The sequence below is a fragment of the Adiantum capillus-veneris genome, chromosome 30 (genome assembly GCF_014529385.1).
Source record: "Adiantum capillus-veneris isolate H3 chromosome 30, ASM1452938v2, whole genome shotgun sequence".
NCBI classification, from domain to species: domain Eukaryota; kingdom Viridiplantae; phylum Streptophyta; class Polypodiopsida; order Polypodiales; family Pteridaceae; genus Adiantum; species Adiantum capillus-veneris.
The window spans coordinates 1337793-1365700 of NC_140960.1; the positions used below are offsets into that span (position 1 = coordinate 1337793).

Here is a 27908-nt window from a genome sequence, read left to right on the forward strand (position 1 = left end):
TTCTTGGAAAAAAATAAGGGCTATTATAGCCCAATGGCTAATTTTTAAAGGTCTTCAAGATCATTGGCGATTTTACATAAATCATTTCTCAAACAATTAGCCCAAAATTTCTGATTTATGTGATTTTGAGAGATCAACTCCCCAAAATAACACTCTAAAAATGTCATTTTTGCTGAAAATCACAAAAAATTCGCCCCAAATCCTTTACTTATATGGTTTTGGATAAGACATTTTCCAACCCATCTACACTTACAAATTCTTGAAAGGGTCTTATTTTTTTACCTTGTTCTCGACCCTGCTACTTTCTTCCAAATTGTATAATTACATTCACGGACTGTGTTACAATCGAAGCTCAAATTTTCAACTCCGTGTACAACTACATGTCCGCAATCAACGGTGTAGCTTATGATCAAACCATCTAGCGTCAGCTTGTACACGACGGCTTCTGAATCTTTCTTAACCTCTTCATTGCCGTATTTCAAGGTTGTTCCCTTCTCTTCAGGATCTAACAAAGTGTCTTCATTTGAAACACAATCATCTTCCTGTAGAGCTTGATCATTAAACGAGTCCATTGGCATCGACACTTGTGGATTCTTTCGCTGTCTAAGAGAGCGAATGTCTCGCGAGAGCACTTGCTCTACCAATTCTTGGTATTCTTCAGGACCTGAATACATGGAAAACTTTGCCTACAGAACAAAAGCCAGAACTTGAGAAAAGGATCAAGTCCAGTTTTCATTTGAAAATTTTTCAAGTGCAAGCTTAAGTCTTATGACTGTGATGTTCTATTGCTTAACTATGAACACTTATACTAGAGCAAAAAGCATGCCACATTCAGTAACTACCATGACTTCCCAGCATTTTGAAAGGTTCTCCTTGAAAGTTGAAGAAAACTCCACAGATGCAAGGGCTATAGTATCATCTTCACCACCAGCCTGCAGCCTCACAATACAAATTAAATCTTATTGTGACAGAAAGGTGCTGGCTAGAACATTCGAACTTCCTGACCTTCACCCATTGTGGAGCCGTGGCATGTGGAACGATATCACAGAAAGGGACGTACGGTTTCACATCAAGCACTGGCTGGCAATTGACAATAATCACTCACATATTAGCTTCAGATTTATGATCAGTGATGTACTAAAAAACAACAAAACAAATGCACACATAGCAAAGCTAAATCTCAATCTCACAACGCATTCTACTTTTGTTAATTTTTCACGATCTGAAGATTTGGCTGTGGCAGAAGGACCCTTTTCGAAAAATTTGACCCTCACAGTCGTAATTTGTTACCATTGGACGTTCAGGGCACAAACCCAACTCCCAAAGATACATTAATTACTCATTAATTGCAGAGCACATAGATATTCAGAGATTCTCAGAACTCTTACACTTTAGACCTTCTATTCAATTAAACTGGATAAAAAATCAACCCATGATTTACTGTTAATGACATACTGCAAGCATATAATTAGAGTCCATGAGATCAACCAAAGCATAACCTTACCGTGCCATCAACAAGGTCTGCCCCTGAGATTAATAGCCTGCGTCCACACACACCTTCCACCTGTACACAGAAGGACAAGGGATTACAACAGGACATAGGTACTTGCTATGTTCTGTGTGACAAATGTGTGCTAAAGTGAGAAGAGATCCTTGTCAAACAAAGCCACCAGAAATTCATGATAATGCTACCATTTGACAAAAATGGCAGACTGACAAAACAAGCAGCAACTTTCCTGAAAAATTTTGATATATGTAGACTTGTATCAAGGCCTCAATCGCTAGTACAATTACAAGAGACTATGGGAGCCTTGATACAGCCCAAAGTAAATAAGCACATGAAGCTTTGTGAGCAAGCACAGTGCTCAAATTGGTTCAAGGTTGTTTTGAGTCACAAAAATTTCTTGTTTTAATGAGATTTTACTTATTGGATGGATGCAACCGGTGACTCCATTGACTCTTTGTTCTACATTAATTTATATTCATGAGAGGGGGCAATTAGGACTTCTAGCTTGTAGTTCACTCTTTCATTTTGTTCTAGGCAAATGAGAACCCCATGACCCAAGTATAAAGGTCATTTTCATGTACTTCTGCGTACCTTACCTTTTTGGAAATACACAACTGTACGTGTTGTTGCTCTCAAGCTCGTTTCTTTTTCTCTTCAAGGATGTACCGCTCATTCTAGAGCTTTTGTTTGCAAGTTGGGTTCATGGTAATGTGATCTACTTGTTTTATGTCTCATTTCCACAATTTCTAATTGATTGTTATGATCGGTTTTAGTGAGTCTTCTTGTGGCTATTAGAGTAAGTAAATGAGTTGATTTTCCCGTGAGATTGATAGCATAAGTTCGTCTCGACTTGCTCTTTCTTCTCGTATCAATACTTAAAGGGAGAGAGAAGAAGAGAGCGACACCCGATGGGGTCCCGACCAACCCTATCAAGGGCCCCCCACACCGTTGCCGATCTGGTATTTGCTTTAGATTGCGTAAATGGAATGTACACACAATGCAATACCTCAAATGCAGACTCTATCGACTCGAATGATGACAATCACCTTGGTAACTCCTCAAGACAAGAGGGTTCCAAAACTGGAAAACCTAATCTAATGGACTTGTCCGGACCTGCAGGTCCTGTGAACAGGCTCACAAAATTGCCGGTACTAATCCTCCTAGGATTCTAGACACTCCTCTAGGAAGAAGGGGAAAACTGGCTTTGGAAGTCGATGAAGCATGTCCATGTGGCACACACAACCAACAACTGATGATGGGAAACGCTAGGGTGATGCTAGGTACTGGGTCCTAGGCATTGGGTATTGATCTTATGATGCCTAAAGACTAAAGGCCAAGTGACTCTTTTATAGGTTTTAGCCATTTTTCCTAACTACAATTTATAAATGTCATGTCAAAGTCACTTATTAATAAATGACTTAAGTGATTGTCCATATGCCTATATGCTTAAGTGACTATTGTGCAAGTGAGGGTATGCAACTATGACTTGCTTGATCATGCACGTTCTTCTAGAGGCTCACAAGGCGCCAGAACACTTCCTAGGCTGTCCTAAACCCTAGAAGTAGGAGTTACACCTTGTCCGCATGCACATAGGGTTAGATGTGCACGTGACACGATCCTTCGAAGCATATGCTCTCTCAGCATAAGACAGGATACTTTTCGAGGAGGAAGATACCCTTAAAGATTATGATCATAAATTCTAGAAGTTTTATCTTCCTGTACCTTTGTTCCGACTAGTTACTCTCAAAGAGCAGTTGGAAAAGTATGTGGTGGGCTGCCTAAGGAGCTCAGAGGTTATTTTACAAGCATCCAACAGATGATGGCCCATGCTCATGACATGTACAATATGCTTGGGTGAAAGCTTACTCTTTAAAGAAATGGAGGAAAGTCTTTCGCAAGAGTAAACCTCACACATGAAGAAAAGAGCTTTTTATAAATTGCTAAGCTCCAAGGGCTAGTCAATCCAGCTGTAGCTGGATTTTGCATCGGCAATTCAAAGTTCATGAAAGTACATCAAGAACTCTATGGGGTCAGGTTTTTCTGCCAAAGAAGTTTCTGTTGGTGACAGCTACAGATACATACAAGTGAAGGACTCTCGTTTTGTTTTGAAATAAGGATTATGAAAGATCCATTAAGTCGCCTTTAGATACTTAGTGGCTACTTCAAAGGTAAAAGGGTAGATCCTTCCTAATTATTTGTAGGTAGAAAAGTGTGACTTGGTGATGCCGAATAATTTGGATGAAGTGGAGGGTGAATTGGCAGGTAACTCTTAGGTTTGGGATCTATACCTTGAGACCTTTGGTTTTGGAGCTTCCACCAAAAAGCTCGGTCAGGTTGTTTCAATAGTTGATCTGGTGCAGTGCCTGCTACATAGAGGAGAGCATTCCACTCTCTTGTCAACCAGATTAACCGATGTAAGAACATAGCAGTCACGGTTGTGTTAGTTTTAACATATCTAAGGTACTGACCTGAAAATACTCTGCCTGTGAGACTTCTATAAGGGATGTATGTCTACAGCACACCATCTCTGGATAAGTAGTCCATTGCTACACCTGGATGGGTTTGATGAGCAAGGTACAAAGCAAGGTGTGATGGCTAGTGATTGACCTTTGGATGAGTCTAATGTGAAAGGCTGGACCAAGAGGTGAAATGCAATGTGAAATGTTGGATCAGGATGCAAAGTCCAATGTTAAATGTTGGACCAGCATGAATTTGAAATGTGACCCAATATATATGTTGATAGTATCTATGTTAATGAATGCATTATGGTGTGAAGACCATACTGTGCAGTGATGCACTGACACTATGATTTGTATAAGTCACTGAAGTCCTAAGTTGTCTACAAGTGTAATCAAGGATGGTTACTCTTCTTTTAAGGGAAGGGAATGTCACCAACTTTGGCCATTGTAGGGCTGATCTGCAACTATCACCAATTTGGTCCATAGCCATGGACAGGGCTGAATATCTGCAAGCGTTGAATGCCTTGATATGCTTGTTGGTTTTGCAGGAATCACTTGGGAGAGCTACATGAGATTCTGTTGCTTCTGAAGCTATAGGTGCTTGACCTGTGTAGGGAGAATATGGAGGGCGACCATAGACTGGCAAGGAATGCTGAGAAAGGGTGGCCCATGCACTCGAGGTTCAGTCAAAAGAAGAAAGTGCAGACACTTGGTACTTGGACTTTGTGTAAACCCACATATATCTCTATTTAAAGGGCTGATTTAGCCAATTGTAAAGGCGATTGCTGGCACAGTCTCTGTCGGTCTACTCTCACAAAAGCTGGGTTGTAACAAGGTACACATATAAAGAAATACTAAAGGAGCACCTATTCAGGGGCCACTACCATGTAAGGGAGGAACTCCGCCTCTCCAGTTCTCCCGATCCCATCTCTATCTCCTGATTACTTTGTCTTATATCTCCATTATTAAGAGCTGAATTTCTGGTTTTCAAAGCTGAATATTACTGGTTTGCTGTCTCGCACCGCCTGAGCAGTACTCCAGCCAGTTACACTTTGTGACACCAATATGGTTGTGTAGGTAGCTTAGCTAATCCACTAGTCTCCAAGCAGAAAAGGTAGTCCCATTGTGTCTCTCTGAATTTGATATGTGAGTGTATAATTTCTGAAAGTGGATATTGACAAAAAGGTGTCCCAAAACCGTTAATTATAAATCTCTAAAATGTTTGTGGGGTGCATGATACATCCAAAAGTTGAACCATCCAGAGCCTCTGCCCCATTAAAGGGTTTTATAGTGAGGTTCCGACCGAAAGCAGTCTTGAGAGAAAGAAATCTTGCCGAGCCTTAGGCTTGAAAGAGAGAAACAGCCCACCATTACATTGCATTGTCCTTAATGAAGTGTCTCAAATAAACGTGGATTCTTCGGTGAAGTTTCTTATGCGCAAGATAACATCAAACTAAACTTCAATACATTTTGGAATCCTGAATTCTCCCATTATCCACATGGCTTCCGAGTCTCCAAAAATCTTAGCCAAGAGATGGGATCCTACAGGTGGATATGAGTTACATCTACATCTTAGGAGCAAGATATAAGCCTTTAACAATAAGATGAATGTCTTGATCCAAGAACCTTGGTTGATTGAATTCTTTACACGCCATTGTTGTAGTCTATAGGACCAAGAATAGTCTTGGTGTTGTAGTCTGTAGAACAAAGCAAGGTGTAGTCTTTTCTACAAATTACACCTTTGTTACAGTCTGCAGAACCAAAAAATAGTCTTGGTCATTTTGGATTTTGTTATTTGGACTACACGTCTGTTGTAGTCGGGCATTGTATATTTCTTTGTATATTTACCTTAAGCTCATAGAGGTAATGCTTAAATAAGAAATATAAAATATGAAAGACAGAGAGAGAGAGAGAGAGAGAGAGAGAGAGAGAGAGAGAGAGAACCCCCTCCCCCCCCCCCCCCCCCCCCCAAAAAAAAATAAAAATAAAAAAAAAATCAAAGTATCAGAAGATACTAACTAGTAAACAACCGTGACAAGCAGAGAAACAGAAAAAGAGAACCATCAGCAGAAGAGAACAATGAAGGCCAAGTGATGCACCATAGAAAGAGAGAGAGCATTTGCAGAATGATTGATAAATCCTATTCTAGCCACACAGCCTGAAGCTGGAAACAGTTGCAGACATGCCCCAAGAGGCCGAAAAAAGCATGGCGTACCATTAACAAATATTTCTGCAACACACATATACAGCATATGAGACAAATGTGGTTGCTTCTCCTCATACAGCCAAAAAACTCAGGTGATAATGAAGATTAAGCATTCACTAATTAAAATTATACCAGAATAGAGGTTCTACCACCATCATTAGTTGTTTTCTGAGATTGAAAACTCCAACATGGGTAACAGCAAAATTAGTAGAACGTAGTGGTAGGAGTAACCCTTCCAAAAACAGTTCACCATCAATTATACAAGAAGAAAAGCCCTGCGGCCAACAATGACGCGGAACAAATTATTAATGTATGTAGCGAGTGAGTCACTACACAAAAAAACTCCTGAAATTATTCTCAAAGAAAACAAATGCAAGGATTACTAGGTGTGATTGGCCAGCTCTAAATGATTTATGGTCTAAGCAAAGTAAACCAAACTATTCAGTCGCAACAAAGTGTTCCAAACACCTTTTGTGCCTCAAAGCAAGCAGAACATTGAATTTTTCATGGAAAGCTAGTTCACCTTTTGAAATGTAGACGGAAAATTGATAGCTTACCTTTGCTACTGTTAGCCCAAGAGGGCAGGGGCGATGAGGTGTGCGAGTAGCAAACACACCCATTTTTCCACCATCAAGCCTCGGAACTCGTACCTAACTACAAAACTCACAGTGTAAACAAGAGACACTGGAGTGGTTTCGGAGTAAATAAGGACATTGGGACAATGAGGCACCTTAGCCTTGAAATCTGTATGTGATGGCTGACTCCATACATGAGGCAGATCTGTATTGGCATGGAAAACATACAATAACCAACAATGAGAATAACCAGTCAAACCGTCCAAAGCAGTTGCAGGGACTCCTCCAGGAGAGAGCACTAAGCACGCTCTTGCCAGAGGAACAAGCAATGGTTGACGTGGAGTGCCATTCCTGCATAAGCAAGCGCACATGTAATCTACTGAGTACAGTAAGTTCTTTCCTAAGCTTAAGCTTTCATACCTTGTGTTGAAGCAAGACTGGATAAAGCCAATGGGAACCATGGGAAATGAAGACTTGGACCCACCACTGATATCCTTTGCCAAAAGGAAGCTTCTCAACTCCTGAAAAAAAAAAATGCTCTCTCTCTCTCTCTCTCTCTCTCTCTCTCTCTCTCTCTCTCTCTCTCTCTCTCTCTCTCTCTCTCTCTCTCTCTCTCTCTCTCTCTCTCTCTCTCTCTCTCTCTCTCTCGCACCCGCACCCCCTGCCCTGCGCTCCCGCTCCCTCGCTCGCCTCGCACCCGCACCCCCTGCCCTGCACTCCCGCTCCCTCTCTCTCTCTCTCGCTGCCCGCCCCGCTCCCCCTCTCTATCGCGCTGCCCCCCCGCTCCCTCTGTCTATCGCGCCCACCCCCTCCTCTGTCTATCGCGCCCCCCGCTCCCTCTGTCTATCGCGCCCCCCTCCCCCCCCTCTCTATCGCGCTGCCCCCCCCGCTCCCTCTGTCTATCGCGCTGCCCCCCCCGCTCCCTCTGTCTATCGCGCCCCCCCTCCTCTCTCTATCGCGCCCGCCCCGCTCCCTCTATCTATCGCGCCCTTAATTTTTCAACCTATCTATCGCGCCCCCCCCCCCTCTATCTATCGCGCCCCCCAATTTTTAATTTTTCAACCTACTAACTTAACTCTATCATTTTAACTTTTCTCTATCGTGCTGCTTTTAACTCTATCGTTCTTTAACTTTTCTCTACCGTGCTGCCTCTCTCTCTCTCTCTCTCTCTCTCTGTATAACTTTCGGACCTTATAGGTCATTATGGCCTTTTGAAGACTTTAAGATAACATTTCATTTCATTTATATCATACTCCCCCCTCCCCCTCCCCCTCCCCCTCCCCCCCCCCCTTCTCCTTCACTTTTGTTTTCGAGACACACACACACACACACAGCTGAGCATATTGAGGGCACCTGGCCACACCGCCTCGCGCTCCACCACTCGTCGCGATCGCCGCCAGTGTGGGTGCACACGTACATCCAGTGACTCCCAGCCGCCGCGCCCGCTGCTAGGGTGGGTGCACACGTACACCTAACTCCCTTGCGGACGGCGATCAAGCATGAGGAAGATGAACGATAAAGCCGACCCCCTAGAGGATGCCATTCAAAAATGCAAAGAGATGACGGAGATCATGACCAAGATGAACGGCAACCTCTGGGGCACAATAAACATACTCGAAGGACGCGTACTGACCCAAGAGAGCAAGATAAGCACGCTGGAAGACCGAGTGACGACCCAAGAGGAAGAGATCGCGTCACTCAAGAAAGAGCTCGCCGAAGCACGATCAAGAAACACACTGGAAGAGGGCGAACTGCAACCCTCAGTAATCGAAGAAATCAACACGATAAAGGAGCAAGTACGGGCCATCAAAGAAGGAGAAGAGCAGCATAAAGAAATGACGACTTCTTGGGTGGATGTTCTTACCAAAACTCAACAGAAGGCTGACGAAGCTGAGAAATGGATCAAGGTGGCCAAGAAAGGAAAAGGCAAGGAAATAACGCCAACGCCCACATCAAACAACATCATTAATCAGACACTAGAGGAGGAGCAGAGGAGAAGGGTGGTGCACGCTTTACATGTGAGAATTTGCGGTCTTAAAGACAAAGGCAATGTGGACGAAGAAGTAAAAGAACTCACAACCCTGATGGGGATTCATGAGCCGACGCACACAAGGGCATGGAGAGTGGGCAACATAAAGAAAAATGGAAGCAGTGGAGAAACCTCAAAAGAAAGAGCACTCATCCTCCGTTTTCCCTCCATGGAAGCAAAGAAGTCATTCTTGAAGAAAAGACCAACTCTTAAAGAGACTGGCATCTTTCTCAGGGATGATCTCACCCTCTCGCAGATCGCTCATATGCAGGAAGTAATGCCGGAGATTAGAGCGGCAAGGGAAAAAGGCAAGATCGCTTTTTATCAAGACGAAAAAGTGGTAATACTAGAACGACGCTCCACATGACGGTGCGAGACTTATGGGACCACACTCAAAGTAGCTGCCTGGAACTGCAATGGATCTATGCGTCTTGATGTGGGGGCCTTTGAGGATAGCTTTACTGGAAGAGACATCATCTTTTACTCTGAGACACACCAGGCCCCAGGGCAATCCATGCCTCACATCAGTGGATCCAGATGGGAGACAACCTACAGACAGGAGACACGCTCAGAGCACAGAGGGCGGGGCTCAGTGGGAGTGGCAGTGTTATTTAGAGAGGATCTGCAGCCACTGATACATATAGACCGCAGGGACGAGCAGGCTAGGTACATGTGGGTGAGACTGAAAGCAGAGACAGGCAGATACCTCTATCTAGCTATTTGCTACTTTCCCCCGAGTACATCAGTTTATGCATCACCCAGAGGACAGTCCCCTTTCTCTATTTTGGATGATGACATATGGGAGTTCTCTAGGGACGGTGACATTATCATCCTAGGGGACTTCAATGCTAGGACTGCCCATCACCAGGCAATGTTTTATGATACTTCAGAGGAGATGCTAAGAGAGCTAGATGTTGGAGAGACGGGCCTTTCCAGACTATCACATGATGTGGAATGTACTGAGTATGGGCGACACCTGATAGACATGGGTACTGCACATGGATTGGCCATCTTGAACGGCCTACAGAGATTTCCTGTTTCGGGAGGTTTTACATGCTTCCCACACAGACATGGAGCCAGCACAGTAGACTATGTCATGGCACAGCCGAATCTCATCTCTAGTATCCAGGATCTCACAGTTGAGCCCAGACCGATCGGGGTGGCAGTGGATCATGCTCTGGTGTCGATGATCATCTCCTTTCAGTTCAATGTAGCACACAGGCCACGAGTAGCAGCCCCTACTCGTTACACATTCACACGGGAGACGGATTCTGTATACATGGACGGAATATACAGACGCCTATGCACTGAGGACCCGGGGCGACCTCTGGAAGAGCTAACTACTATACTGACACAGACATTACATGAGGCAGCAGCAGAAGCATACCCACACACCCAGCCTGAGCAGAGCCGCCGATCAGGGAGCATGCCTCAGAACAGTTGGTACGATGAGGAGTGCCGCCAAACTAGAGCCAGACTTCAGAGGGAGGTGCTGTTGGGGGACGTCACTCACAGACAGTCACAAATTGACTTCCGACGCCCGGTGCAGCGGAAGAAGAGGGTTTTTTTGGCTCGACTCGAGCAGGATCTATATCAGCTATTCTTGAGTCAGGACTCGCGTGAGGCGTGGCGGCTCTTTCATGAGCAATCCCCCCCCCCCCTGCTATTTCCTCCACAGAGACCTGGGGGCAGTACGCATCATCTTTGTACACAGTACCCGGGCAGCCGGCCCTCCCCAACCCCCCCGATCCATGCCCACACGCATGTGTCTTTTTCACCGCTGAGATGGTGAAGAAAGCCATCGACAGGATGAAGACTGGGAGAGCATATGATCATGATGGCCTAGTCGCTGAGCATTTCATGCATGCCAAAGACCTACTAGCAGAGCTTCTAGCAGTTATGTTTAACCGGGCCATGTGTGAGGGCTTACCAGACTCTTGGAGCCTATCTACAATCGTACCTATCTTCAAATCAAGAGACCCCATGGAGCCTGGGAATTACCGCACTATTATGATTGGGCACACACTAGCACGGTTGTATGCATCCATTCTGGAGCAACAGCTGAGTAGATGGGCAGAGAGAGAAGGGATACGTGCAACTGGGCAGGCAGGATTCAGGAGAGGCTTCTCTACTCTTGACCATATCCTAACACTCAGGGCCATCATCGAAGAAGGCAGATCTCATGGGAGACGGATCTATTGTAGCTTTGTGGACTTCCGCAAAGCTTTCGACACGGTACCCAGAGCTAGACTGATGCGCAGACTACAGGAAATGGGAGTACCCACATAACTCATTTGGGGGATCATGGCATTGTACAGATCAGTAGTAGGGCATGTACACACCCCGGAGGGACTTTCTACACCGGTTTACTCCACTATTGGGGTGAAGCAAGGCTGCCCGCTCTCTCCTACTCTTTTCGGTACTACATTGACAGCGATGGGGATAAAGGCGCTCAGTTGGCAGGGACATGGATTCCACTTTTGCTATATGCTGATGACATAGTGTTGATCTCCGAATCCCCAGAAGGAATGCAACGTCAATTGGATGCTTTGCATACGTTTGCCCACGAAAGTGGTTTGTCTGTCAACCTGGGTAAAACCAAGGTTATGGTGTTTACAGTTTAATACCACCCCACAGTGGATCAGGAGGTCAGCACCTACATTCACATACGGCCAGGAGACTATGGAGTACACAGACGCTTACACTTACCTTGGAGTGGTTTTTAGCGGACCTGCATTCTCACTCAGAAGAGCAGCAGAGACCAGACTTACTAGAGCCCACGCAGCATTGGGTAGATTGGAGAGGACGTGTTCGCAGGTTCAATTTCAGGAGCCCCGGACGAAGCTCTGGCTCTTTGACACCTTGGTGGCTTCAGCATTGCTCTATGGAACCGAGATATGGGGACCTTCATTGGATCACCACAGGAGGCCGGGTCGCTCAGACGGATGGGGGAACATGGAGAAACCTCTCGTCTCTATGATCTCGCGGCTCATTAGAGCCAAGGCGTCAGTACCACGGGCCATTATCCGAGCAGAGCTAGCGGCCCCCCCACTTGTGGTGGAGGCACTCACCAGATTAGTCTCCCTCATAAACCGCACATGGGCACTTCCTGGAGACAGATATGCTCGCATAGCACTTGAATCCTCTTGACAGCTAGCCATACAAGGAGATACAACATGCTGGTATGGGGAGATGACATCATGGTTTCAGGCACATGGGTTCAGCATAGACAGGCTGCCACCTTTCCAATACTCATTGGATGCACCATCTCTCACTCTTACACAGTCAGAGATCACCAAGCTCATCCGCAAAGACCTGACCCAGCTAGACACCAGGAGGACATGGATACAACCAGCACAGGAATTGGGCACGAAGATGGCTTTCTACAGAGACCACCTCATCCAACTTACGGAAGATGGTTTTGTGGCGAGACCCAAATACATGGATACCCACTTGTCTCATGGGATACGATGTGCTATTGGCCAGTTACGCACATCTTCTCACCAATTGCGGATTGAGACTGGGAGATACAGCGGAGTACCAGCAGAGGACAGGACATGCCCCTTGTGTAACATGGAACCTGAGACAGAGCTACACTATACATGCCGCTGCCCCGTCTACTACAAGATACGAGGCCGCTTCCATTGCTTGTTCAGAGAGGGTTTTGGACCACTCTCAAGAGTCATGGGATACGAAGATCAGAGATCCCTGGGTTTGTTCTTGCTCGAGCTGCGCAGACACAGAGATAGCCTGATGAATGGCGAGGCTAGCCAGTCTCAAAGATGGATCACAGACTTCTTCAGAGCAGACACAGGACAACCGCAAGAGCCACTCCCACAGCAGAACTCCCCCCCGTCTCACACCAGAGGCACACTGATTGGCCGAGCAATTGAATTGGGGAAATCCAGGCGCCCGCGACTGCGAAGAACTACATAGCATCGACGAAGGCTACGACAGAAAATTCGGAGCACGCTGGCCAGGCATACAAGACGCCCGGTCAGACTACTAACCATGGAGGAAATTGATGAGATTCGCCAACGACCGATGCTAGATCTCTTGTGATTCAGCTATCCCAACAAGCCGCCCATTATTCTACTTAGTTTTTTGCCTGGCTCACATCGACCAACTTAGGACCCCATAGTATATATCTTTGTTTTGTACTCTTGTTAGGTTATTTTGTTACTCTGACTTTGTATCAGATCCACCACTTTGTAACTTTCAGGTCTCATAGGTCATTGTGGCCTTTTGAAGACGTTAATATAACATTTCATTTCATTTCATTTCTCTCTCTCTCAGAAAGAACCCCCCCCCCCCCCCCCCCTTCAAACCGACATGTTGAAGAATGCCACACAGGGGGATGTGACCAAACCTGAGGATAAGGCGGCACCCTACATTACGGACACCCTCAACGTCTTCATCAACCCGCTATCCAAGCTTGAGAAAGTGGTCGAAGCATTGACCAAGGAGAAGGAAGCATGGAAGGAGGAGGAGGTGGAGGAGAAGTGGAAGGAGAATAGAGAGGAGGAAAGAGGAATGGAAGAAAGAAAAGGAAGAGTTGAAGGAGAAAATCTAACTCCTCCGTGCTTCTATTGCATCCCTCAGCCCCGAAGGAGGAGAGATCAAAGCGGAAGCCAAGGAAGCCCTCAAGGAGGAGGTCACAGAAGCTCTCACGGCAAGCATCGACAACAAATTGGAGGCCACTAAGGAAGAATGGTTCGAAGTAGTCAAGAAGAATATCAAAAAAGAGGCAAGAGCGGAAGCCCAAATAGATGAGGCGCTCATTATACACAACGATCAAGGAAGAGAAGATGCGACAAGCCTGCCACCTTAATGTACGAGTTACTGGCATCAAAGAAGAGGAGGGATCCACACCCAAGATCGATGGGAAAGCCTTATGATGAAACTCGGGTACAAGGAAGAAGAGGAGCTACCCTACTTAAAGCTTGGAGAGCCGGCAAAGACTTATAAAAAAGAGCCCTCATCCTCCAATTCGCCTCCGAGGAGTCTCGAACCTCATTCATCCAAAAGAGGGCCATCTTGAGAGGGCTAGAGGGCCCTCCTATCTACCTTGACGGCGACCTCACAAAGATGCAACAAGACCACAGTCGGGCGTGCATGCCTAGAGTCAAGAAAGTTCACCAAGGGAAGAAGGTGGTATACGGGGATGGTAGGGTCATCATTGATGGCAAGACCATCGCATAGGGACTCCCGGCCTATGAGACACATGAGGATATCCACATTGCGGTTTGGAGCTGCAATGGGCATCTACGGACACATCCAGAGTGGCTTGAGGAGGTGATGAGAGGACGGGACCTCATTCTCCTGACACAGAGACACGAGAGCCTAGAGCGGAGGCTACCAAGAATTCATGGCTTTCAGAGGGAGTCCTCACATCGAGGAAGTACTTGCCAGCACACTACACGAGGATCGGGAGGAGCGGCTACCCTCTTCAGACAGAGCCTCCAAAGTAGGATACAGATTGTTGCACGCAACCCGCAGGCTCGTTACCTTTGGATTTTCTTTGAGCTATCACAAGACACGATCATCTACATTGCTCTCTCCTACTCCCCCCCCCCCCCTCAAGCTCCAAATTTGCTACGACAGAGACGGAGAGGGATGGGAAACTGAGACCATCCCCATACACATGCTTGTCAAATGAGATTATGAAGTACTCTACACTGGGGGAAGTCTTCCTCATGGGGGACTTCAATGCTTGTGACCAATGTAAGACTGTCACAAACTGCTGATGTGTCAAGTCACTAAAGAACGGAGCCAACCTTCAGATGTTGTCAGCGCGTTTTGCGAAAATCCCTACAGATACCACGTTAGCATGTCAGCACGAATTGTGGACGTCCGTACAGCTACCGCATGTCAGTGCGAAATCCAGGATTCCATACAAGCTGCCACGTCATCAATTTTTACGCTTTGTGTGTGTGAGTATGTGTTGGCCCCGCTTTAATTTTTAATGCCTTTAGGTCACTTAGACTGGGTCCCATAAGTTGGTGGGAACTCTTCTTTAAAAATAGGCCACTCGGCAAGACTTTGCAAGTTGGTAAAACTCCTTTTGTTGCTTCGGCTTCTTCTGCTTCTTAGGGTTTAGGCCCCTCGGCCGGGATCTGAAGGTTGGCTCCGTTCTTCTATGACTTGACACGTCAGTAGTTTGTGACATCCCCCCTTCTTAAAATAAAGTAATTGTCTGTGATTGCAACATATCTGCAAAACAACTCAAGTTAGCTCAAAAATTTCCAAAAGAGATTCCGAGGGACAATCAATTTTCTCATTCCAAATCGGAGTTCTTGATTTCCTGGGTCGTTGGCTTTCCAGAAGAATCTCATTCAATAAGGAGTCTCATTCCAGATTGGAGCTCTTGATATCCTGGGTCGTTGGTTTCCCAGAAGTATTTCATCCAATAAGGAATATTCAATGGTTGGCACATCACAATGCAACACAAAATGCTCACATATGCATGTTACAAGACACAACGAACAACGTCGCTGAGCACTCCCCCGAGACAGATGGTCTGCGGTACGAAGCTACTCAACGACTACCTCGTCGCTCCCCTCGCAAATAACCTAAAAAGGTCTGGGCCATGAGTTCAGAGGACTCGTAGAACCAAACAATTTCCCAGATTGTAGCCTGCGTCGCTTGGAGGTTCAATCATACAACCATACGCTTCCTAGACATCCCGTATGCGTCGTTCGGAGGTTTTATAGCATACAACAAAACACTCCCGAGTCCCCAGACATCCTGTTTGCGTCTTTCTGAAGTTTTCAAGACGATACCAAAACAACCTTTCTCATTGCTCCACCCAGGAGTACATCAGTCATCGAAAGTAGTATTAAAACCAGAGTCGAGTAGTTCAAGTCGACACCAAGACCGGTTTAAAATAGATACCGTCCATTTCAAACAAATTCCAAAGAGGATCACCAAACAAGTTCTCAAACAGATTCAAACTTCAAAAGCAATCTCAACATCAGTCGAGCTCGAAAAGTCGACTAACTTTCCATCCTGAAACCTGCACCAAAAATTAGGATTAGATTCCTTCCATAAGGTCGTAGCCAATTGTAGCATGGTCCATCGGCTCTTGGATAGACAGTGTCCCTGTGGCGGTGTGACGCCCTCGTTCGGGGCGTCGCGGAAACGGGGCCGCGCCGGCTCACCTGCGATGCAAACGGGACCTGCAGGCAAGCGAACGCACATACAAGAACTCAACTTGAAAACTGAACGCAAGAGGGACACGAGAATGAGGGACGCGAACGCATGATCAATTTCATAAGAAAGTGCCGAATACAAGGGACGCAAGTAATCACTTGAAAACGGGGCTGGAAAGTTGGGGGAAGTGGCACATACTTCCCTTATATACACCCCCGGGTTGAGAGAGCTTGACGCCCACGTCAAGCCGGGGTTTTGAGGAGTGCCGATACAAAAATTGATGCCGAGGTTTTGGGGCGGATATTTACAAGGAGGGGAGTTAGATGTTGCCACCAAATTGTCTAGCTACCTAGGGTGATGCTAGTTACAAAGTGGGAGGGAGGACTACTCTATGTGGTTGTCATTTAGTGGGTTGTCCTCCTCTTCAGTTGGCATGTTGTAGAAGCGCAGCACAAGGGGTCTCCCAAGTCGGAGCATGATTTCTTCAGGTACCCAAGTGCATTCCGTCATCGGGCGATTTCGCCATTTGACATAGAACAGTTGTCCCCGGCGCCCGAAGCGCGACTTTAGGATGGCCTCCGGCTCATTTGGCGGGCCATCCTTTACATATTCGGGGAGGCTTCTTCCATAGGTGTGATCCGGCACGAACCTTTTGAGTAGACTTACATGGAAGGCGTTCTGGATGTTGATGTGTGATGGGAGGTCCAGCTTGTAGGTGATGTCGTTGTATGACTTCAGCACTTTGTATGGCCCATAGTAGCGGTGGTTGAATTTGGGGGAGAGGCCTGGAGGGAGGGTGATATTCTGTGAGCTGACGAGGACTAGGTCACCTTCTTGGAGGAGTTCGGCAGGCCGGCGCTTTTGGTTGGCGTATTTGGCGATGCGTACCTTGCTTTGCTCGAGACTTTGCTTGGCCTTTTGCATGCGGGTTTGCCATTGTTGCAGAAATTCTTCACATTCCAGATCCTGGGCATGCACGTCGCCGGTTGCCAGTGCCAGGGGTGTGATTACTTCTTTACCTGTGGAGAGCTCGAAGGGGGTGTAGCCCGTGCTGCTGTGGATGGAGTTGTTGTAGTGGAATTCCAGGACATCCATGTATTCGGACCAGTCTTTCTGATCTGCTTTGACATAGCTGCGGATGTAGTCTTCAATGCCTTGGTTGACTCTTTCTGTCTGGCCATCGGTTTCTAGGTGGTAGGCGGAGGAGAAGCGGAGCTGGGTTCCTAGCAGCTTGAACAGCTCGCGCCAGAGGTCGCTGAGGAAGCGGGTGTCGCGATCAGAAACTATGGCTAAGGGGAGGCCGTGGTATTTGAAGACTTTGGCGAAGAAGTGTTTGGCTACTTGGTATGCTGTGACAGGAGGCTTTGCCGGTATGAAGTGAGCCTGCTTGGTGAAGTAGTCGACGACCACCATGATGGTAGTGTGGCCGTGGGAGGGTGGGAGGTCGACGATGAAGTCCATACTTACCATGTCCCAAGGCCGGGAGGGTGTTGGCATGGGATGGAGGAGGCCAGCAGGCTTTACTCGTTGAGCTTTGACCAGTTGACAGGTTGGGCAGGTACGCACGTAGTCGATTACGTCGTCCTTCATTTTGGGCCACATGTAATGTTGGTGGAGTTTGTCATAAGATCTTTTCTGGCCCCCATGTCCAGCTAATTTGCAGTCATGAGCCTCCCACATGAGATCTTTCTTGAGCTCTGGGTCATTGGGAATGTAGATTTTTCCATGCGCATAGAATAGGTTGTCTCTGACTTCAAAGAGACCCACTGCTGCTTTACCAGAAATGTGGTCGTGGAGCATGCGGAGAACAGCCGGATCAGCTTTCTGAGCGTCGAGGATGCGCTGGCGTAGCGTGCTGGTTGCTGAGGAGATAGCATTGAGAGTAGGCATTCTGCTAAGTGCATCGGGCATGACATTTGTGGAGCCCGGTTTATGGATGATCTCGATGTCATATTCGGCCAGTGTATCTTGCCACCTGGCTTGCTTGGGGGTGAGTTTTGGTTGGGTCTGGAAGTACTTGAGTGAGATGTTGTCTGTGTAGACCTTTGTGTGCTTGTCTTGGACATAGTGTCGCCACTTTCGGAGGCAGTGGACGACAGCGAGCATTTCCTTCTCATGTGTAGTCCATCTTGTCTCTACATCGGTGAACTTGTGAGATTCATAGGCGATGGGTTGCTGTTCCTGCATGAGGACGCCGCCAATGGCACCATCTGATGCATCTGTGTGTACTTCAAAGGATTTTGTGAAGTCGGGCAGTCGGAGGACAGGGGTACTGCACATGGCAATCTTCAGGTTCTCAAAAGCTTCTTCTTCTTTGGGTGTCCATTGGAAAGGTTTGTGGCCTTTTGTGATTTCTGTAAGTGGGGCCGCAATCTTGCTGAAGTCGCGGATGAATCGGCGGGTGTACTGGCAGAAACCCACAAATTCTCGGACTTCTTTGATGGATGTTGGTGGGGCCCACTTGATGACAGCGTCAACTTTCTTAGGGTCCACCATAATGCCTTCGGATGTGACGATGAAGCCCAAGAACTCGATTTTCTGCACAGCAAACTCACACTTCTCCAGCTTGGCATATAGTTGGTGTTCGCGGAGACGTTGGAGTACTGCGGCCACATGCTTCTGGTTCTCTTCCAGGGTCTTGCTGTAAATCAGAAGGTCATCAATGTATGTGATGAGGAAATCATCTATCATGTCCCTGAAACTGTCATGTATGATTCTGCAGAACGTGCCAGGGCCGCCAGTGAGACCAAAACCCAGGACAAGCCATTCCCACGAGCCGTAGCGTGTGCGGAAGGCGGTCTTCGCAATGTCTTTGAGTGCGATGCGGACTTGGTGATAGCCTGAGCGTAGATCGATGCGCGTGAAGTACTTGGCGCCCTGTAATCTGTCTAGGAGGTCTTCCATCAGCGGGACTGGGTACTTGTTTTTGATGGTTATTTTGTTTAAGGCCCGATAATCCACACATAGCCGCATCGAGCCATCTTTCTTCTTGACGAACAACACTGGGGCCCCAAAGGGAGAGCTGCTGGGCCGGATGAAACCTTGATCCTCCAATTCCTGTAGTTGCTTCTTGAGCTCTTTGAGCTCGGTGTCGTTCATGCGGTAGGGGGCCTTTGCCGGGGGAGTGCTACCTGGGATGAGGTCAATTTCGTGTTGAATTTGACGGGGAGGGGGTAAGCCGGGGGGAGTTCTGGAGGCATGACATCCTTGTACTTTTGAAGGATGGGGGTCAGAGAGGGGTCACCCACTTTGGCCTGCTCGATGCTGATGGCGTTGAGCCTAGCTGTGGGCTGTTCCTTTGCCTGCATGATGCAGAGGTGAACTTGAGCTCCTTTCTTGAGGGCCCGCTCTGCTTGCTTTGCACTCATGAGATTGAGTCTTGGTGAGGAGTGTTCCGGAACTTTTTGTTTGCCTTTCATCGCTGCTAACTGAGCCGGGTCCTGTCGGTTGATGGGAGACGAGTTGGTTTGCATACGCGCCTGGCGGGTGAAAGCTTGACTTGTTGTGAGTCTGGCGCCTTGTACTGTCACTGCTTTGCCCTGATTATTTAGCAGTAATTGGTCCACCTTCATGCCTAGTAGAGCAATGAGGTACTTGTCGTTGAAGGAGAGACCAATGATTGCCTCAAAATCGTCCATTGGAACCACTATGAAATCCAGCCGACATGTGAATTCGCCCAACTCAATCCTGACCTGACGAGCTGCCTTGACATTGTTATCCTTTCCTTGGGCAAACTTTACTGTCGTTTCGTTGACGGTGGTGAGACGTAGGCCCAGGCGCTCGGCACATTGTGGCGACAGAAAGTTGTGTGTGGCGCCTGAGTCTACCATGATCCATTGCTTCTGGGACCCGATTGTTGCTTGAACATACAAGTTCTGAATGTCTGTTATCGCTGCTGCCATAAACTTCGGGCGGAGGGACACTGCTCCAATCCGGGGTTGCTGGTTAGCCCCAGGACTAGCCAGTTCTTCGACGCTTATTCGGGGGGTGGAAGGTGGTTCTTCTATCTGGAGGGTGTTAACCCTGCTAGATGAGGATGCTGCTTAGTTGCGTTGGCGTACACACGGGTAGTAGGGACCATGATCAAGCTTACAGTCACGGCACCAGACACGATCGGTGCGCGGGTAGTTGTTGTTGCTTTTGTAAGTATTGGAGGAGAAGCTACTCGATGTGGGGCTGTAAGAATTGCTTGCCAAAAAGCTCCGTGGTGGTGAGCGGGGTCCATTGCTTCTGTAACTGGGTCTAAACTCGCGGCCTCGCCCGGCAGGTGGGTTAGGCCCATTATTGGGGGCAAAATTGTTAGGGCGAGGGTTGTGTGGAATGATACCCTGGGTTGAGTTTGTATCCCGTAGCTTCTCGGCCATGTTGGCGGCTACTTCCCAGGTGTTGGGATTCTGCTTCTCTACCTCGCGACGGGCCCAAGGTTTAAGGCCGTACAGCAATCCATGTAGCCTGTCTGCTGTGTGCATGAGTGGGAGTTGCAGCATCAGGCGGCGGTACTTGACAACGTACTCTGATATGGGGCCGTCTTGGCGCAGATCGCGCCACGAATCTCTGACTTTGTTTCCTTCATTCTCTGGCACAAAATAGTTAAGCATGTCTCTTTGTAAGTCCTCCCAGTGCTCCCAGTGCTTTGAAGGTTGTTCACTGAAGAACCACACATAGGCGTCGTCAGCCAGGAAGGTTTTGGCCACTTGCACCCATCGGCGTTTGCCTATGTTGTTCCACTGCATGTAGTCTTCGACCTCACTGAACCACTTGTTGAGTGCCAGTGAGGTGCGGTGGCCTCGGTATTTCTCTGGGGCAGGGGTTTGAATTTTCCCAGTCTGTTTTCGTCTTCTAGATTTCTCTCGGGGCTGTAGTAGCGCCCTTCACTTCGGTCATCCGGGTCGTCTTCATCTTCGTCCACTGTCTCTAATCTCCCGGGCCGCGGTCGTCTTTGTGTGTTTCGCCGCGTGTTGACATTGCTTGGCCCCGGGCGGTCTTCATGTCGCTGGCCTAGCTGCGTTTGCAGTAGGTCGCTCAGGTTGGCAGACATCATGTTTATTTGGTGTTCTACAGAGGCCATGATGCGTGCCTCTAGTCTTTCTTCCATTGACTCTTGGTGGTCTTGTCGCGACTTTTTCTCTTTGTTCTTCTTCGGGGCTCTATGAAGTTCCGGTTCCGTCCTGTATCCTTCTTCATCTTCTTGATTTCCCGCCATTGGGGTGTTCTTGTGGCCGAAGCCGAGGAGAAATCAGAAAATACCGAAAAACTGGGAAACTGCGAGAAACAACTTGAAAAACTTTGAAAACTATGAAACAGTGAGAAAAACGGGTCCAAAAACGACGAAACTGCGAAACAATGCTCAAAACGGTGAAAAACCGGTCCCAAACGGTGTAAGACGGGGCAAAACGAGGTAAAACGCTGAAAAAACGTGGAGAAACGCGTCAAAACGGGGCAAAACGCGGGTCAAACGAGGCAAAACGGTGAAAAACTTTGAGGAACGTGGAGAAAACGCACGGAAAGGGGCAAAACGGGGCAATTACGCAAGGAACGTGATAAAACGGGCCGAAAACGCGGAGGAAACGTGGAAAAAACGAGGCAGACGGGCCGAAAACGTGGTGACAACCACGGGCCGCGGGCCAACGTCGGGTCGGCGGGGACTCGAGCCGAAGCTCTGATACCAAGTGTGACGCCCTCGTTCGGGGCGTCGCGGAAACGGGGCCGCGCCGGCTCACCTGCGATGCAAACGGGACCTGCAGGCAAGCGAACGCACATACAAGAACTCAACTTGAAAACTGAACGCAAGAGGGACACGAGAATGAGGGACGCGAACGCATGATCAATTTCATAAGAAAGTGCCGAATACAAGGGACGCAAGTAATCACTTGAAAACGGGGCTGGAAAGTTGGGGGAAGTGGCACATACTTCCCTTATAGGCGGTGATAGTATTCCCAAGACAGCAATCTCAATGGACCTCCAAGGTTATCAACTCGAGAAGAGACACCCGTTACAAGGTGTCCAAAAATTTCAAGTCGTATTCTGTTAAGGTTTCTATGGCAAGCATTTTAGGATACCCCACTCTGCCAGAAGCTGCCGGAAACAATATAACTTCGGGCAAAAAATTTCTTGAAAGCTTGCCAAGTTCTTGGAGCATACAGCTTGGTAACTATAGACTTCCACCACTGCATGGCACTGCATCTGAGAAAAACAACAACTCGAAACAAATCTTGGATCCTTCTCTTGCAAGTGATCTTTATGGCTTATAACAGAGCGATGAAGACGGGAGCACGCCCTATGCGTGATGAAGTAAGGTTTGGAGTGGCTAATAAGTTTGGGGTCCAGACACGAAGATTCTTCAAATAAAATTTCAGTAGACTTTAGAAGCGCTTGTTTGCTCTGTCTGCTCTTTAGTGGGACCGATATGCTTTCAGAAAAGCACACGCCTGAAGCTCTGATACCACTGACATGCGACGGGTACCATGTGCCAACGGAAAAGAACAGACTAAACAGACTTTTAGCACTTCAATAACAATTGAACTAATAGAGAGAGAGAGAGCACACGCGACATGGAGTGGTGGAATTCCACCCCAACCCTCTGCACATATTTAAAGGCCCTTGGCCTTGAAAAGCAGTCAAACTCAAAAGCACTAGCGCCAAAAACTACAAGCGCGTTTTGCGGAAATCTGTATAGCTGCCACGTCAGCATATAAGCGCAAAATCCGGGATTCCGTACAGGCTGCCACATCATCAGTTTTTTTCGCTTTGTGTGTGTGAGTATGTCTTGGACCGATTTAATTTTTAATCCCTTTAGGTCACTTAGACGAGGTCCCATAAGTTGGTGGAAACTCTTCTTTAAAAATAGGCCACTCGGCAAGACTTTGCAAGTTGGTAGAACTCCTTCTGCTGCTTCGGCTTCTTTTGCTTGTTCTTCTAAGGGTTTGGCACTAGTGCTTTTGGGACCAGTTGCTTTTGATTTTAACTCCTTTTCATGTAACTGCTTTCAAGGCCAAGGGACTTTAAATATGTGCAGAGGGCTCATTCTCTGGCATGCTTCCGTGTGAAGGTGTAGAGATTAGAGTACCGACATTGTACTCAGTTGAAGCAATATAAAGAAATACCGAAAGGGGCGCCAAGGTTTGGGGGCCACTACTTTCTAGGTGGAATTCTGCCACTCTCTCTCTCTCTCTCTCTCTCTCTCTCTCTCTCTCTCTCTCTCTCTATTCAATTGTTATTGAAGTGCTAAAAGTCTGTTCTTTTCTGTTGGCACGTGGTGCCCGTCGCGTGACAGACATACTACATGGAGGACCCAGTGACACTACACGCCACATAGGAGGAGGCTGCCATGAGAGATTCAACAGACACAGCCCGCATCACAGAGTATGGCCATCATTTGCTCAGGTTAAGCTCTCAACATCGTCTCGTTATTTAAAACGGGATGGCCCAATGGCCCACTTTAGGTGGGCTAGCATGCATACCACATGGGGTTACAGCCGGGGGGTTGGGGGGAGAGTACTGTGGATTACATCATGGGATCCAAAGAGGCCACCCACATGCTTAGCTCTTTCACTGTTACCATATATGAGGTAGTGATGTGTGTGAACACACTTAGGACTGCCGCGACATTTTTTCCCTCGCTACGAGGGTTTTTCCCCGTGCATTGTATATAAGCCCATTACTCTAGGGCTAACTTATCTTTCCATTGTGCACTAAGCAATATACTCTGTTGTGTGCCTTGAGCTTCTTCATCTTCTCCAAGCTGTGTGCGTTTCCCTGAAATCCTAAATCCAACATTTGGTATCAAAGCAGATTACGTCCTCCCGTGCATGGTTGTCAGCGTCGCCAACACCCGCCTGCTCACTTTCTTCGATTTGGGTGAGCTTTGATGAGCGTCAACAGGTCAACAAATACTTCGGGCAAGCTAGTAGAGCTCGGAATTTTGATTCGGGCTCGTTTTGGCCTCCATTTCCACAATAGGCAGTATTGCGCAAGCAATTTCATCAGTGCAATTTTCTATAGAACAAGTCCCTTACAGTCTTCTTTGGGTTGTGCTATATAGCACGTGCTGGTCCTATTTCGTTTTTCCTCTTTCCGGGCAGTTTTCACATCAGGTGCAGTCACTCACCATGGTGACAACAATACAAATGTTTTCAAGATATTTGATGATGAGGATAAACTGGATGGAGACAACTACCCAATGTGGGCTTACATGATGGAACATGTTCTTGTGTCAAAGGACGTTTGGAATGTTGTGCACGGCATTGATGAACATCTGCCTTTTGTGGCTACAGGCTCTATTGAGGACGTTGCAGGTTATGGTGGCAAGATTGTTGCTGCTAGAGCTGTTTTCCCAACCGCTGAGTAGTCTCGTTGGGATGTTAGAGATGCGCAGGCTCATGCATTGATTGCGTTATTAGGGAAGCTACTATTACTCCTTACGTTCACCTCCTCACGTTCAGCTAAATCTGCAAAACAGGCTGACTGGTCTTTATGCAAGTCACGATGAGGCTAAAATTGCATTGCTGCGTAAAGAGCTGCAGTCGAAGATTATGCATGAGGAAGAAAACATGAACACTTTCCTTGTTCGTATCAAGAATATTATTATATTAATGAGCAGCTCATTTTTGCAGGCGAAGTCATTTCTGACAGTTCCTTTGTGCAGATTGTTCTGGATGCATTGCTAGATTCTTACCAGACTTTTGCTAGTACTTGGAGACTTATGACCCAAGGAGATCATGATGTTGTCAAGTTTGATGCACTATGCACATTGTGATTGCAAGAGTTACTTACATGAAAGAACAGGGCTAAACAATGTGCATTTGAACACGCTTTTGTTCTCATGATTCTTCAGCGAGTCGCAAATCACCTATTCTTTTCGCTTCTGCTGGCAGCACCTCATCTCGAAACGCTCGTGAAGAAGGCAAAAAGAAGATGTCTTGCCACTATTGCAAAGCTAACCATCACTTGATAAAGCAATGTCCTAAATTGAAAGCAAAAGAGACCAAGAAGAAAGAGACTGGTTCCACTACAAGTACAGCTAATGTAGAATCTTTCGTGAAAGAAAATTGTGATGCTGATGTAATTGCAAATTGGGCATTTAGTGCAGAGTGCACTTATGATCCTTATGTCCATGATGCATGTATGTCAGTTGCTACAGATTCACATGTGTGGTACTTTGATAGTGGAGCTACAAAGCACATTACTTCACACCGTGATTTGTTTACCTCTTTCGAGTCTGCCACTCATGGGAACACAGTCACTTGTGCCAACAATGCCTCTTATGCAGTCAAGGGAGTTGGAAAGATTGTGCTGACTGCTACGAATGGCAGTTCTTTCACACTTGTTGATGCACTTTATGCACCTAGGATCAATGAGAACCTTTTGTCTGTATCAGCAATTCTGAGACTTGGTCCTGTTGTCAAATTTGTGGATGACAGATGTACAGTTCATGATCTCAATTTTGGTGATAAAATTTTAATATTGTAACTTGAAACTCTATGCTTCACTTTGTATGACAAGTGTGGGAAGAATTTTGCAAATGCAATTGTATATTCAAAGGCTGTTTCAGATGCAAAACTTTGGCAGACTCATACATTAAGCCAGCAATGACATAGACTTGAGTTCCTTCATCACTCTTCACTCAATCACCAAATGCGTCCAAGTTGGTTTTAAAAAGAGAACCAAATTGCTCTACAACTTAAGCTATGGCGGTCATATCAAACTTCTCTCGCTTTTGAGACTAACCCTTACAAAAACTTGTTACGAGTAAAAAGAGGATACCTGTTGAGCTCGAATGCGACCTTTGCGTTCTGCTGCACGTTGCTTGACAGAGGCCTCGAGAGCTTCTTCCAGCTCTGTGACCCTTCTCACTAGGTGCCCGCGACTGCTTCGCCATCTCGTAGCCGCTGCTAGAAAGGGGTATCAGTTACAGGGGCGGATCTGAACGACGAACATAAACTGTAGGCCTACCCAGAAGAGACGCCACGCTAGACACGACAGCAACAGCCGCCACCCACCACGTAGAGGGCCCCATAGCTCGCAAATTACTTTCTGCTTACTGCAAAGTTTTGGGCATAGTTATACTCGCCCCCCAGAGTGCTGCATCCGAGAACATCTAATGTGTGTGTGTGTGTGTGTGTGTGTGAGAGAGAGAGAGAGAGAGAGAGAGAGAGATTACTTCGCGAGGACTGCCAACAAAATTGGTCATATGATAAAATTAATAAAGCCTCAAACTAGATTGGCTGATGACCATAGGTGCTCCACACCTAGCATTAAAGGGGGGGGGGGGGGGTTGTTTTGGTAAGGGGATTTAGATTTGGGAAGTTCACACACGAAGGTCGGGGAGATCACAATCATGAATGTCAAATCAAAACTAAATCACTAAACCCCCAAAGGGTAGTACATGTTAACTCACAATATAGCCTCATGAAAACGGATGGGAATACACGACGTGCACGCGGGAGGTGGTTAGTTAGCCCATGTGACACACAACCCGGAGTGTGAGGTGACGGGTTCAAATCTTGGTCACAGAGGGGTGACTGAGTCCTTGTGCCGCCTCGTTTTTTGCGTTGGCCGGGTCTAGTGCTCTTCAAGATCCCGCTCTTGAACCCTGACTGTCAGGCCTAGGGTAGGACCGGGCAGGCCAAGTGCCAGGACGGAGCCATGTGGCCTAGGGCATGGTTGGGTGGAGAGTTGCATGCTTCAGTCCCCTTTGTCTCACATTGGTATCATAGCGCAGGGAGAGCAGCCATGGAGGGGACGGGAAGGAGAGTTGGATGGCTTCTCTCTCTCTCTCTCTCAGTTGGGTCATGGGAAGCTTGATGGTGAGTTCTCCAAGGTGGGGCCGAAAAGAGGACAGGCCGCAAGAGCAGCCCCTTCCATGGTGGGCATGCGTCGATTTAGAAAAGGCGAGAACCGTCCCTTAGTCAGGGAAGGTCGTGGCCGACGATTGCACCAAATGGCGATTTCTTTCTCTCGTTGTGTTCGCCCTGCCAACGGTGAGCCTTCTCGACACTGTAGCAGCCCCTAGTCCGACGCCTGCAGCGAGATCTCTCTCTCTCCTTCTTTCCTACGTAGCGGCTACCACCATCGCCTTGCTCAGTTTTTTTTGGTGTTCATTTTTTGGGCTTTAGTGGGCCTAAGGGTGCCCAAAGGCCATCCTAAAAACCTTTCCCACAGCGAGTGCAAGGCATGCAAGGGTGGTAAGAAGGGCGTGCAAGGAATGTTGTTGACACCGTAGCCACCACGGACATCATAAGCTACATAATTTTTATGTGCTATAGATTTTTTCTGCTATCAAGTCTCTTTTTCGATTTTTATGCAAGTCGAGGGTACGACGTATTCAGGTGGGAAGAACCTTGAAGGAAATTCTATATCGGCAAAGATTGCAAAAGTGCAATAAAGCGTATGAGATCCAACCCCACGAGAATTGGATGAAAGTGATTAACATTGGGCAAGGCCCGACAAGAATGTCATCCATAGTTGTTCAGTTTATGTTGCAGGAGTACTATCGTTTGGAGAAAGATAGCACGGCTATCTTTACAATAAGTTTATGATCTTTAACTCGGTGTGGATACATGCAAGGCATGTGACTGGATTATAACACACAGTTCAAGATATATTTATTGCTTGTTGTCAAATACGACAGATCAGACACACAAGCCAATGGCCACCCAGGCAAGTCGACCACAAGGAATAAAAAAGGTACGCAGTAGCTTTCGATTTTGTTAACATACTTTTTAAGAATATGCTCAATGGCGATGCTATGCAATAGGTATGTATGCTGCCGTAAATTTTATTTTCCATGCTTGTGCGATTTTAGCACTCAAGGCACAAGCAAGGCTTGTGAGCATTACCAAAAGCATGATATTTTTGTTTTTGAACACACGGTGCGCAACAACCACGCACAGTCAAGCAAGGCTTGACTGAGAAATGATCTCGTTTAAAAGCAAGGCTTCTTCCCATGCCTAGCAAAAATCAGGGCATGGTAGTGCTTGAG

General features: G+C 47.1%; 1 protein-coding gene across 2 annotated transcripts; it reads right to left on the reverse strand.

The window, feature by feature from the left end:
• Window positions 1–26092, reverse strand: LOC147417427 (tRNA-thr(GGU) m(6)t(6)A37 methyltransferase). Of its 2 annotated transcripts, XM_086506895.1 has the most exons (10): window positions 25880–26092; window positions 25691–25815; window positions 7168–7268; window positions 6903–7098; window positions 6730–6822; window positions 6322–6447; window positions 1505–1564; window positions 1006–1080; window positions 843–932; window positions 1–686 (listed from the first exon to the last, which is right to left on the reverse strand). In XM_086506895.1, exons 1-10 carry the CDS (start codon window positions 25941–25943, stop codon window positions 279–281), a joined length of 1338 nt encoding a protein of 445 aa, XP_086363021.1. In that variant the 5' UTR covers window positions 25944–26092; the 3' UTR covers window positions 1–278. The 2 variants fall into 2 exon arrangements, with proteins under 2 accessions (XP_086363021.1, XP_086363022.1); XM_086506896.1 differs by lacking the exon at window positions 6322–6447 and having other exon boundaries at window positions 25880–26088.
• Between the last annotated feature and the right edge of the window lie 1816 nt (window positions 26093–27908).